The sequence below is a fragment of the Buteo buteo genome, chromosome 22, assembly GCF_964188355.1.
Source record: "Buteo buteo chromosome 22, bButBut1.hap1.1, whole genome shotgun sequence".
NCBI lineage: Eukaryota > Metazoa > Chordata > Aves > Accipitriformes > Accipitridae > Buteo > Buteo buteo.
In genome coordinates this window covers 5,124,630-5,138,998 of record NC_134192.1, presented here as the reverse complement: position 1 = coordinate 5,138,998, position 14,369 = coordinate 5,124,630, and the positions used below count along the sequence as shown (strand labels likewise).

At 34.3% G+C, this 14,369-nt stretch overlaps 1 protein-coding gene across 3 annotated transcripts in view; it reads right to left on the bottom strand.

The window, feature by feature from the left end:
- The window catches only part of SMARCA1 (SNF2 related chromatin remodeling ATPase 1), a 36,691-nt gene that overhangs the window by 9,903 nt on the left and 12,419 nt on the right, over positions 1-14,369 (bottom strand). For all 3 annotated transcript variants that reach the window (XM_075054253.1, XM_075054254.1, XM_075054255.1), the window contains 14 exons: positions 14,237-14,305; positions 13,371-13,480; positions 12,459-12,685; positions 11,781-11,902; positions 11,233-11,385; positions 9,629-9,761; positions 8,490-8,638; positions 7,762-7,881; positions 6,444-6,554; positions 6,123-6,236; positions 3,568-3,690; positions 1,882-2,014; positions 779-897; positions 345-557 (listed from right to left, as the gene is read on the bottom strand). In XM_075054253.1, coding sequence (XP_074910354.1) covers positions 345-557; positions 779-897; positions 1,882-2,014; positions 3,568-3,690; positions 6,123-6,236; positions 6,444-6,554; positions 7,762-7,881; positions 8,490-8,638; positions 9,629-9,761; positions 11,233-11,385; positions 11,781-11,902; positions 12,459-12,685; positions 13,371-13,480; positions 14,237-14,305 — 1,896 coding nt within the window. The remainder of the gene's footprint in view (positions 1-344; positions 558-778; positions 898-1,881; positions 2,015-3,567; positions 3,691-6,122; positions 6,237-6,443; positions 6,555-7,761; positions 7,882-8,489; positions 8,639-9,628; positions 9,762-11,232; positions 11,386-11,780; positions 11,903-12,458; positions 12,686-13,370; positions 13,481-14,236; positions 14,306-14,369) is intronic.

Sequence of the window (14,369 nt, the reverse complement as noted above, 5' to 3'; positions counted from 1 at the left end):
TTTAAGAGACATTGTTTGGTAAAACTTTTAGTCTGCAATAAAAGTAACAAGGATATTTGTAAGTATAGTCTACCTCTTGCATTAATCCCTTTGGGTAACATGGGACTTCAGCTTGGCAGGTTTTCTAATCTGTTTGTTTCAGCTGTATTGTGATGTTTGCTGTACTAAGGGAAAAGGTTATTGTATTAAAAACTATAAACAAAAATAAAAACTGAAGTTATTCTTTCAGCACTTGTCTCCTAGACTCCAATATTCTGGCACAAATCCAAATTTTATGGGATGGTGCTTTAAAAAAGGAACAAGATACTTCATATGACGACTTAGTCCATGTAACTGATACCTACCATTGCAGTTCTAGATTTGATAAACCAGTCAAATCTGAACTGAGGAGCATTGCGCACACACTGCCTTAGTTCCTCGTACACATTTTCTTTGTCGAAGCCCATCTTGTGTAACATGCATATCAAAAATCTGTCTTCCTCTTCTGTGTAATTTTTCCCTTTGTTTGTTCCATATTGAATACGCAACTGATGAAAAGGTGCTTTATACCTTGCAATCTAAATGCAAAATAAAAAATAAGGACTATTAAACTTACAATATTACATCAAGGTTTTATTACATATTAGTGTAGATTACTGTTACATGGTATACTACATATGCTATATATATATATACACATACACACACACATATATAGCACTCCCACACTCAACTATTCCTTTTCTGAAGATATTTGGAAGAAGTCAGCTACAGAAAACAAAAAACCTGCGATGATTACTTTGGCATCGAGGGCTTTCTTGATACTGATCCTCCGTTGAATTCGTGCCTCTCCTCGTTCAATTTGAGCCATAATCCTCTCAATGTCCTGTAGTTCATTACAACGTTCCCAGAAAACAGCTAAAAATGCAAAACATATTTTGTAAAATAAAATATTTTCTTCTACTGTTACTACTTTACTCAGTTGAGGCACTCCAGCAAAAAAAAGGAACGCAGTTTGTGGTTCCATTAAATCTTAAAAGATTTGATAATACTCTCCCTTTTACTATGCTAGCCAAGAAATAAACTTGCACAGACACTTTTTCAATGTCTTTAAAAGTTAACTGTAAGCAAAGGTTTAGTAACAACTGTAGCAAAGTTAGCATTCAACATAATTAACTGTAATCATGTAAAACTGAAAAAATTACTTTTGAGGATAGCTTTTTGTAACAATGGTGAAGCAGGCTAGAGCTGCTAGTCTAGCCGCGAAACATTCATATTTCAGTTTTCACTAGCTATCTCTAAGGTCAGAGACTACTTAGTCTATCTGTTATAAAAGCTAGTAACTTGTAGCTTCTCCAGTGACATCTTTTTGCTAACCCAAAATAAATGCAACAATTTGAAGGGAACTCTGGTGGAGCTCTTCCTTTTTAAGCTATAGGAAGAACATTGCAAAGTTCAATTTTATGAAGGGTTTTAGTAACATTAAATCCAAGGATGAAAGAGGAAGACTCCTGTACAAATTAAAGGGCACTGTATAAATACAAAAAATAAAGATACAGTGTACTAGCTAAAACAACAGATACACTCACAGCATAAAGAATCATGTTGCCACTATAAGGGAACTTGATGATTCCACAAGGCCATGTTATCAATGTATATTAACTATGCCAAGTTCTAAATTTTGACTAAGGAGGGATAAAGGCAGCTGAATGCCTATTTATATACTGCAAATTCAACCTTTTTAAGAGAATTAAGTATTCTGAGAAGAACCATCATGTACTTTTTTAAAAAAATTATTCTTCTACACATCCAAATTGTATGTCTTGTAATTTTAAAAGAACATGTAGCAAAAATGATGGTGATACCACATGATTAAGAAATACATTTCAAAATATCACAAACCTGAATACTCAATGACCTCCTCAGGTGACTTTCCTTCCACTTCACGGGCAATATTGTCTATATCGTCACGACCATACTTCTCATTAGCTTTAATAAATTGGTTAAAATCTCTTTTATTCCAGTTTGTAAAACCCTGTAAGCAGCAAGAGATCAAGAAGGCATTACTAGGTAGAAGGGAAACATTTTGCAAAATTTTGTCTTATGTACGTATCATCTGCTCCACCTGGCAAAGCCTCCACAATGTCACAGTTACAGTGGTCTTTCAGGATTTCCATAAACTTGTATTAACCAGGATTTATTATTGAATCATCAAAGTCTAAAGAGTTATTTTTGTGCATGATTCCACATGCATTAATAAGACCTTTTTACTTTTCTTTCTTTTTAAACTTTTAACGTGGTATTTCTCCAAAGAAACAAGCTCAATGACAGGTTACTGTAATTTTATTTAAGTCACACTTCAGCAGATACAAGCAACAAATGTCTTAGGAGTACAGGGTGCACCAATGCAAGTGTCATTACAAGTTCTTAGAGTAGTGAAAGTATCTAAAGCAAGAGCTCCTATTTCAGACATTTACAAACCTTGAACCAGACAAACAGTTGGATGAAAGCATAAGTATGTCAAGAAACAACCTCTAGTCCAAAAAAGATGCAATCAAATGGAAACTCTATAGCACTGTCAAACAAAATTTGTTATGTACCGAAGAAATTAATCCAAAACTGAACAACAGTTAAGTGAGATGCAATCCACAAAAACATCATCCAAGAATGAGACATCACAATTTAAAGACAGAGAAAAGAGAAAACATCAAGAACAAACAAACAAGAAAATCACATGCCTGAACATGAATTTGTACTGCATTGAGTTTCTTTCATCACAGAAATACATTTACAAGGAACTCTGTCAGTTCTCCAGCTGAATAAGCTCACTCTACAATTAGATAGCATCTTTACAAGTCTAATATAGACAATACAAACATTTCTTTTTAATCATTAACAGAAGTACTGACATGCATATCGGCACCAGTTTAAATATTTCCTCTGCTATAAACAGATGAAATTAATAGTCAAATTGTGACCTTGCAAATTTCTTTTCACAGTACACTATGCCCAATTCTTTTACAGAAAATCTTCTGAATCAAAAAATCCTGTTACTTTTGAGACACACCTTTTTCCTTAACAATTAGTTTTTAATAAGCCTGCTGAGTAGGATAACAGTCCAAAAAGTCAAGAAACTAGCCAGCAAACAGGGATTCAGTCCCGGTATAAAAGGAACATGCCTAACAACCCAATTGGGACAAAATTCATGGATGTGACACGTCTTATACATTTCTGTAAATACTGTATATGTTGATAGAGGCTTGTCCTCTCTAATTCAAACCCTTTTTGATAAAAAAACATGCGAGGTAGATGCACTAACTGGATTTCTGCACGTATTGCTGGGTGGTGCATCTACTCTACAAGTCCTTGCCTCAGAAACGTTGTAGACATGCAAGGAAATAGTAGGTGACCAAGACAAACTTGTTCAAGGACAGGAAAGGTCCCTCAAAGCAAAACCAAGCAAAATCATTACATGTTGCATGCTTTCTTCTTCCTATAATATCAGTGTATATTTATCATTATTAGTATTTATATTCCATACCAGTAAAAAAAAAATATGATTAAATACGTCAGCTGGTTTTATTTTACCTGTGTTAGCAGCTTTTCTTTCTCTTCAGTTTCCTCAGTATTCAGAGGCATAGACTCATCTATCTTCTTTTGTTCCTCTTTTTGTACCTGAGCTGCATTTGGGAGGTCAGGATTCCTGGGGACCTAAAATCCAGGGTATCAATAAGCAGTAGTGCAGCAATGTTATTAAAGAGACTGTATGCTTTTCTATCAACCTTGGTTTACAATTTATAAGCAATTTATAATGTTAGATCTCAAAGGACTGATACAGTCCACACCCACTAAGTATTTGTTGTCACAGAACAAAAAAAACCAGACCCAAACAACAACAACAACAACAAAAAACCACCACCACCACCCCACACCTTGGCTATCCTGAAGAAGCCAAACTGCAATAAAAATATTTTTTAAAATAACTATCAGAATATTTTCATCAGTATCTGCAAAACTGAAAATATTATCCTCCAAGACAAGTTGATGTATCAAATACTGCCATTTTTCTATGCTTGTTCCTTCTTGTCTCACAAGTTCTTAATGTAAAGTTTATCTTCACCTGTAACAAAAGCATCCTATTCACTTTTTCTTTAAGAAAATTCAGTGAAAAACACTGTAGAACACATGTAAATGGTAAAAGACATTTTTTCCAACTATTACATATTAAAGCACTGATCTGTACAACAGTCACCAAATGCGTTTTACCTAGATTTGAATCTTATTGCTTAAACCCTTTCTCTGAAAAGTAGGACTAGATTTTGCCCAATGTATGTTAAAATTTTGTTATGCCCTGTACCCACCACTTCTACACACAATGACTTAAGGATATTGTAAGAGGCAGAGCCTCACCTAGTGTAAGCTGTCACAGCTCACTGCTTTCAGTGGCACTATTCATTAGCTCTCTTAAATCCCTCAGTTCATGATGTTCTGTAACTACAGTGAAATACTCACTTCTGCACACGCTGCCAAAGTAAGGACAAGACAGACAACATCATGTAAACAAGCCCTAGCAACATTTTATCTGCTCCTCCTCACACTGACACCAATTTAATGTTTGTGACCTTTAAACTGTGTATTACAATTCCATGCCACACAACAGCAAACAGGTCAGGAATCAGTATCCAGTAAAGACTTTGCAGACCTTACATATTTCTGCAGCAAAAGGCAAAGGAAGTTAAGAGCTGTTTTTAACATCCGGCCAAGAAATTTTTTTGGCTTTGGTGGTTTAAGTTAAGACTAACGCATAAAGCTTCATCTCTACCTATTTGATACCTTCTGATATTGTTTATGGCAGCCTTCAGTTTTAATAAAACTCTCTTTACATGGAAAGTTATACTTCTGTTTCAAAGCAGAACAAACTTAATCATATCTATCAGTTTCACCACCAGCAAACAGTCATACGAAGTTTTTAAGATAACAAGTATTCATGTTCGACCTACCTAGTCTGACAGATTTCATTAACAGGACTGAAATATCTCTCTTTTTACATGCATATTGTCAACATTAGCAATTCTCTCATCCTTATTTGTTGGAGCATTAATTGAATTCCTGAAGCTAATTATAATTCCTTTCATTCTTATCTTAATTCTATCCTGCCATCTGCATAAAATTCTTTTTGCTATAAACTAGATTCAAAGACACCTTCTGCTTTTTCTTAAAAATATGTTTTGCCAATATTAGTTCTACTCTTTTGCAACACCGATTTCCCATCCGTTGCTTTGTATGACACGTTTATGTTCTCCAGCACATTTTATACATGATTTCTTCTTGCTGCAACCTGCCATGAAACATGGGGCTTTTTAAAGTAAGTTACACGTCTGGAAGTAGGGGATCCATTTGATTTACTCAGCCAGTACTGGCACAACTAATGAAAGTCAACATCAAAACAGAATCTGTGTTTGCTGCTTGTCCAGTAATGTCAGCAGGGAAGAGGGAGAAATTCAGCTAAGGCATAGTAGGGAAAAAAAAGTCTGTAGTCTGGTTTTCTTTTTGTAGTAGTAATATATCCAGACTTCTCCACACCTTTAAACATTTCAACTCCCAGCAAAATGCAAGGAAAATTGATGTAACTTTACATAACTTCATATCAACACCGAGTCAACTTCAATATTACCTTAAGTTACTTTCTGCACAAGATATACAAAAGCTATAACGAAAAAAATCACACCCTGGAAGGTGATCTTATATTAGCCAAAAATTATTTTCCCACCTTAGACCACATATCACACTTTTGTTTTTGAGAAGTATATGAAGCATCAGAACTGTCTTTCTTTTTTCTACTCTATTTCATTGTTAGGAACCCACCACAAAACACAAAGCTACACAGATATGAAATTTTTAATGAAGGAAGGAATAACAGATTGCTTTTTCTGTTCTGCAGTGGAACAGAAACAGGGTAAAAGAGGTTTTAAGCCATTTCCTTCACAATAAGAAAAGCATTTTTCAAAAAATAAGACCAGAATAATATATTTTTTAGTTGCCATCTCATTTACTTTATTTATCTACTATCGAGGTTGCAGTAAATCTGCACAGAGGAATACAAATACATTTCACTAATTTGAAGAGGAAAAAAAAAGCATTACCTTATATCCTATAGTCTTACGATAATACAGAATTTCTTTTTCCAGAAGTTCAAATAACCGTGGTGGGAAGAACTGGAAATCCTGAATATTTGGTTGTTTTGGAGGTCGTGGAGCCTTGAAAAATACACAAATACATTAACATTATATAAGCTTGATTTCTGTGCAATTAAACTGCCTTAACTCAGCAGCAGTGGCAACCTATCACTTTGTAAATACATTCATTTTATTACCAGTATAGGGTGAGATCAGGGGATGCAACATTGGAGAGAAGAAGAGCAAAAGAACAACATAAGAAGTCCTCCATGCTTGCCAAATTCTTACCTTTGGGACTTTTGGTTCGCTAACACGTAGGGCTTCTCTGAAATAAGCATCAACTGCATAATTAGCTTTGCGTTCTCGTTTTGGAGGTTCTATCCATTCCATCATGCTCAGCTACACACAGAATATGATAATAAAAATATTAACTGTGGTTTCCTAAAGTCACAAGAATAATGATTAATGTGACACTGCAAAGCAGGAACATATTTTCGCACAGCAAGTCTAACTGTTGTGGTCAACAATTTGGATACTACAACAGAGCTCAAAAATAAGCTAGAAATTATAGCCTATTTTAACAAATAAAAGATAATACACAAGTAAGGCAGTGTGGTGGCATGGATAGATCCTTTTACAGTATTCTACTTACTTCAGACACCTGAGTAAGGTTATGATTCTTTCTACCAAAACATAATGGAAGGACTGCGGACCTGGGCTCTGAATTCTAAAATATCTTGTGATATGAATGAATTGCTTCTCCTCTAAATATCACAACGAATAACCTCTACAGAGGCTACAACATTGGCAAAAAAAAAATCCATTAGCAGCAAATTAATCTTAACTAAACTACTTGAATGAAAGTTATTACAGCATATTTCAAGACTATGCTGTATTTAGCTGGCTTCTTGTAATGAAATTATCAACAGAAGAAAGAATCTTATGTATATACACACACACCCCACTCTATTCTCATTAAATTTTTTTTTTTCTAAATGTTTCTTCAAAATTGGTAAGAAACCTGGGTTAGAAGGGCATTCAATAGTTAACAAATAACAGCTCACACATCTGATTCCAGATAAGGCCTTAAGGATACCTTGACTATACATCCCATACAAAACAGAGACACAGCGGTAACATTGCAGGACCCTGAGCAATACCTCTTTGTTTGGATGATCCTTCTGTAACTAGGTAAATCATTGTACAAACAGTTTGCATTAATGTTGTGACTAAAACCTTCACTGCAAAAAAGGACTTAAGTCCAAGTTCCACATATAACATCATTATGAGGCCTGGTTTTTCCCCCCCTCAGTTATGTGGCAGTAAAATAATACTGACTGCAGCAGTATAGTAGGATGCAACATAGTATTTTTGCTGCAGAAAGGAAAAAATTTGAGCAATATTATCAGATTTTACCATGAAGAAAAACAGTGGGGCTGAAAGCTAATTTAACATAAAATCAGAATATTGATGCTTCTGCAGAGCTAAGTGAATTTTTCAGTAGCTCCTTACTTCTCTAAAATAACCTTTATAGCCATAGCATTTCTAGTATGGCCTTTATGCTTGCACCTCTAAACTAAAGTCTTAAAGACTGAAGAAAAATTACCTTTTGTTTTTCTCTATAATCTTCACCTTCAAAGTTGTATAAGCTCATCTCTGTGTCCATAGTGAAATTTCGTAAGGAGCTCTCCCCCATTTTCTGCAATCGTTCATTCATTTCAGCTGTCTAAAAATACAGGAAGATACTTTTAGGCTCAAGTTGGTTTATCTTTTCTGAAAATAACAGCTTTCATCATTATTAAAACATTCTCAATGTCTTTTTCTGCTTTAAACTTTTACTTCCATTTTTCTTGTAAGGAGAGACGCCCACAGTGCTTTTCAATTTTGAACAATCTGACTCCAAGACTTTCCATTAAACTAAATTTATTATGTTGGGATGTAGCCCTACAACTGTATGATTTAACTTTTAAATTTAAATGAAATTTATGCCCAGCTCTTTGGAGCTGAAATGGTAGTTCATTTTTCCACAGAGCCACCTATTCCCCACTAAAGCTCCATAAAGGTTTTGTATCTATTAGAATTGTTGGCATAAAATTTACATCTTTCTAAAAGCCTGAAACATAAGCAATGCTTAGGATATGGTGCACACAGTCTGAACTTTGAAAATAGTAATTCTACTCCTTCAAAACTTTCATAAGCTTTAAAATACTTACTAATAGTAAAGTAATAATTGGGCATTAAAATACATTTACATAATCAGATTTCATTTCTATTTTGTGCATATAGATTTAATGTTTGACACTTTTCAAATTCCATCCAAAACTGTTCTCTAACCTTCTTTTCACCTCTTTCTAAAATAGTTGTTATATCTTCTTCTGTCAGCTCACTATCTTTGGAAGCAAAAACATGCGTGGCTCCATGCCGGATCATCTGCAGCATTTCATCTTTTGCCAGTTTGTTAGACTGTTGATCTATGAGCCTTCCTAAAATTAGAAGAAACATGTTGAAAGTTATAATACAAGAGTTCCAGAAGGACCATGTAAACAGTGGATTTTTTTTTAGTTCACTGGCAGAACAAGTAAGGAAAAACCACACAGAAAAAATTACATTTCACTTGAGCTGAAAATAAAAACAAATTGGGAACTTCAGGGGAAAAAAAAAAAAACCCAAACCAAAAAAAAAACAACTTTGGGTCAAGCCATAACAAAGAATGTTTCACATTCAGATAATTCAAATTTTATGTTTAAGATCTTACTCTTACAAAGTTAGCTGAACTTAAGATCAACATCTTATTTCAAGATAAAAAATGACAAAGTATTCTGTAGTAACCATTAAAAAATACTTAAGATTTTTAAACACTCACTTTACTGATTTCAACCCAAATCTCTGAATATTTTTCCCCAAATTCTAATCTCTGTCCCAAAACTTCACTTAACTCATCTCTTTACAGACCATCAAAATTTTGACCATCATTCTTTCAGTAGCCCACCCTTTTGGAAATACAAACAACCTTAAAAACTTAGCTTGAGAACCTTAGTTTTTGACAAACTATTCTTCCAAGAGCTTCTAAACAAAGACACACAAAGGAGTTTTAATGTTCAGTAAATTCATATGTGGTAAAAAGCACACCAATGTAATTATTTTTATCTGTCATGGAACATACCTTTTTTCTTTTTTTCCTTTTTAACATATCACAAAAGTCAAGTAACACCTATTCAGGTGTAGTTTGCTTTCCTCATTTAGAGTCTTAGTATAAGTCTATGTTCACATTATTTAGGAAAACAGATTTTTTCAAAAATTTCAGCTGAACAAGTGAGTAACTTATACATTATAGCTTCTTATGATGATTTAGTGTACTGCTATTATACACAAGGCCTGCTTTCTCTCATACTGTACATTTGTACAGTTATTTAACCCATACTTAAAGGGACTGAACAATTCTGTTGCAGACAAACATATATAGCAGTTGATACCTTGTTGTATAACTATAGAGTCCAGTCTCAGTTTTATTTCAGCTCTTTCTACAATCCTCTCTTCAACAGTATTATCAGTGATTAGTCGAAACACCCGTACTGGTTTCTTTTGACCAATACGATGCGCACGATCCTAACAAACATAAATCAATGAGTGTTCAGCAACAAAAACTCACAAGCAATAGACAGTTAGCTTGCACAAACAGCAGACTGAAACTAGCATGTATTTCTTGGTCCCTTGCTTATTCAAGAGTATACAAAAACATAAAACCAGTATAATAATATTTCTTATATCTGGCTATTACACCTTTTAAGTTTGGGTCATTCTATAGTAATAAACACATCTACCTCATTGTAAATGAAGATAACTGAATGTCTGTCTAGACTGCAGTTATGAAGTAGAGATACAACAGCACATACACACACACATCTGCACCGCTTTCAAACTAATTCAGTCACTTCGCATAAGTATTGAAACTTTGGCATCCCTGGCTTGAGCATATTAATTCCACGGGCAAAGCCCATGCAGCCACAGCTTCAATACTGTAGTTGTCCCAAGCTAGCTACATTAAAGCATCAATATACAGCTCACATAGTACAGGTACAATACACAGCAAATGAGGTTATATGACGACTAACATACTATACTTATTTGTAACAAAACTTGTGTTTATTCTCTCTGGAAAACACAAATAAAAATATTATTTTGTCCTCTTACATAAAAAAAGTTAAACAACTAGCCTTCAAACATGCTGGTACCAGGATTTTCTGACTGTCCTTTAAACATTAGCTGTTAAATCTTTTACTCTCCTGCATAATATTAATTTCTTTCTGAAAATCCTACTAAAGCTCACAAATCACACTCATCAGTTTCCAGGAAGTCAGTCTACTATTGGTAGTCAGCATGCATATCAAAAGGATGAGTTATTCACAGTAAATATTTGATGTGTCTAAATGCATTAAAAAACAAAACAAAACAAAAAAAAAAAAAAAAAAAAAAAACAAATCACAGAACAAATAACCCACCCCCCAATCATGCAAGAAGGATCATGGGATTTTCATTCCACGTGAAACAAATTGACTTGATTTTTATCTTCTTTTTTTTTTTACATTCAGCACTCAGAAAGAGAAGATTTTAGTATGTTTAACCCAAACATAAGTGGTTCTTCTCCCTGGCATCACCACCAAATGATTTTACACTTATGCAGAAACATGGTGGGTTGCAAAAGCATAAGCTTCCCAAAAGGGAGGAATATAAAGCTGCATGCTTTTAATTCTTTGCTATTATTTTGGAAACAGTCCTCTGTCATTCATTTACTGTTGTCTTCTGGAAAGACAGAATTAAGAATAATTGGATAAACAATATTGATACACCATTTTGACACAAGTAATCTTATTCAATTATGAAATTAAGACAGATATTTACAAAGAAAAATCTACAGTTTCTTCCACAATTCTGTTCATGCCCTTTTTATTCAATTCCTTAGTTTCTTGGTATTAAATACAAAAAAGTAAAGAAAAATAACACAAGTTCTGGAAACACTTATACAAAATAGAACAATGACAACTTTAACAAATGATTGCGTATTAGGGAGTTAACTCACCATGGCTTGCAGATCTACTTGAGGGTTCCAATCTGAATCATAGAGAATAACCACATCAGCAGTTGCCAAATTAATTCCAAGACCTCCAGCTCTGGTACTTAGCATGAAAATGAATTTACTGCTGTTGGGAGCATTAAATGTGTCTATTGCTTCCTAAAAAGAAAAAAAAAGTGTCATTAAAGTATCAGAGTTTTCAAACAAGCTTCCAATATGCTGGTGGCTTTTCAACAACATTTCTCTGAAATTTACAGAATATTCACACCAAAACCAAACTTTTACAGAAGGAAGAAACTGGAGGTTTGCACAGGTGGAAAAATCCATTCTGACTCCACAAAATATTACATTTTTCATTTAGTTGAGGAACAAATGAAACCTACTTACTGTGGACTTTGGTTAGGAAAAATATATAACCTTAGCAGCCTTTTTAAACTGTAGCATTTTTGCTTTAAACAATGATGTAGCTACTTATATATACATGTAAATAATGTCGTCTTCGTCATCTAATATGTAAAACAAAGACATTTCTTGCTTATATACAGCTTTCTCACCTCTCTTTCTTCATGTGGTGTCTGTCCATCAAGTCTGCAGTACTCATACCCACGCCACATGCAATAGTCTTCCAAAATATCCAGTAAGCGAGTCATCTGACTAAAAAGTAGAACTCTGGAACCTGACAGAACAACACAGAAGTTTTTATCATTGGGTTTATGGTTTCACATGAATCTTACCACAGAGCCTACTACAGAGCGTAAGAATACATGTGAAATATTCTGTACTATGCCTAACTTAACTAAGTCTTTCTTCTGAAGTTACTTTTCTAGTATTGATTTAACTTCTCCTCAAGACAGGTTATTTGATAATTTATGCAGAAGAAACACACAGCTGAAGAAACAGAACACTTAAAACCATGGTAAGATAATTAGCTGACAGCTGATGTGCACAAACTAATCCTCTCATCAGAAATTTTCTTAAAGACAGCAGAAGGGACGCTCTGCTCTTCCTTTCCTTCTACACCTCCATATTACTAGTCTTCCTCATCATTCCTGTAAGACTTACTTCCTGCCATATGTTAAGATCTACAGAAAAATTATTTTCAACAAAAACCTCACTGGAAGTAATGAATGCATTCACTGGAGGAAAGACAAGAATGAACCTATGCCATTTTTGAAAGGTAGTTTTACTTACAACAAGCATTCAGATCACTACTGTTCATAAAGAGTACCCACCTTGCTCTCTGAGTTTTGCTAGCAGTTTATCCAGAACTAACATTTTACCACTGTTAGTGATGAGATGCGTGTCAGTGGTGTAAGGAGGGCCTGGCTCAGCACCATCAAACAGGTAAGGATGGTTACAGCATTTCCGCAGCTGCATCAGAATATTCAGCAGACGCATCTTATCCATTTTCCCAGCGGAATTCAGGATATCAATATCTTTCATCAGGATCCTTGTATACCTGAAGTTTTACAGGCAATTTTGAACAGCTCTCAGTTTTTATTTGATATTTAAAACATGAATGAAACCCTGCAATATCCCAATTACTTATTCTGGATGTGGGAGTTTGCTTTGTTTATATAATAATGAGCTATATTACGAAACTTGGCAAAAATGTCTGACTGATAATAAGGATTTATAAATCCATACCTGAACATGAAAGGCAATTTCTCTGCGAGTGACAATGATCTGTCATTTACGGGGTTATCTTACACTTCCATTTTAGGACTACAAAGTGGATTAAAGATATCATTTATTTGACTGAAGCTGCTACACTGACCTGTCTCCTTTTCTTACATCTCTATGTGGCTCCTCAAGGTTTTATTTTAATTTCAGCTCAGAGTTTTACTGGCGCATACATACTTGGATCAAAGGAGAAGACTTAGTAGGCATACATTCTTTCAAATAAAATTAAGGAAGGAAGAGAAGTTTCTGCTTTCTTCCTCCCAACCCTTTTCATTACCCTTCCTGAGCACTTTGTAACTTCTGCATCTTTAAAAAAGCCCCAAAGCCAGCTATAAATAGGCTTTTCCATCTGACTGTCTTAACATGCAACTACAAGAAAAGATTAAAAAAAAAAAAATCAGCGTGAAGAACTGTAGTGTTCTTTATCAGAAAAGAATTTTACTGCAATGTAAATAACTCACCATTCCCTCTGCATTTTGCTGAGCCCAAGATAAATTTTTACTTCCTTCTTTGGAGGCAAACTCTTTTCTACTTCAGCTTTTATGCGACGTAATAAAAATGGCTTCAGAACCTACACAAATTAAGAGTTTTTCCACAGAGAAATTTAAAAAATTATTACCTCAAGTACAAAATTAACAGTTTCAATTATCTGATATTCATTCAGAACTAATCAATATCTATTGCTGTCAATGTGACTCCTTCAGAAAAATTCTGCTAAAGTCTGCAAAATAAAGTTGTCCACTAATAGGCTAAGTTCACACACAAATATGTAACACTACATAAAGGCTGCCATAGCCATCCCAATTATTATCCTAAGCAAGGACCAAACCCATAAGCTTATAAAATCTATTTATTACCTTTTAACATAAGCTCCGTTTCATTGCCACTAGCAGCATATACAAAATGCACCAACAGTTCAAACATAAGCAATGTATGTTGTACTTCCTTCTGGTTTGTTACTGTATCACAAAAAAATGTCTTATCTCATGCACAGTAAAACAAAGGTAAAGGCATGCCTTTATGCAGACTAGCATGACGTGTATCAGTATATAATCACAATAATAAATGGTTTCAAAAATCTCAAAATTCTTCATTTACACACTTGGTATAACGATTTTGACTGCTTCAAACAGTAATGTTACAAAAAGTGGTATCTATAGTAGTAAGTCCCAATATTTCATTTGTGAAAATTCTGCTGGACATTTCTGTAACTAAATACCTTCATGTTCATCTTCTCAACTTCAAGATGAAGGAGGAAATAATCTGTTTTTCTTTTTTACACTGCATATGCTAATGATGACATGTGATTACAGCTTTAATTACTTACAGCATGAAGTCTTTCTACAAGTTTCTGATCACCAAGACAATTTTTAGTGTCGAACCATGAGTCAAAATCCTGTGGTAAGAAACAGCACAATTGGTATGAACAGTTTATCATCTCTAGTTTTAACAGACACATA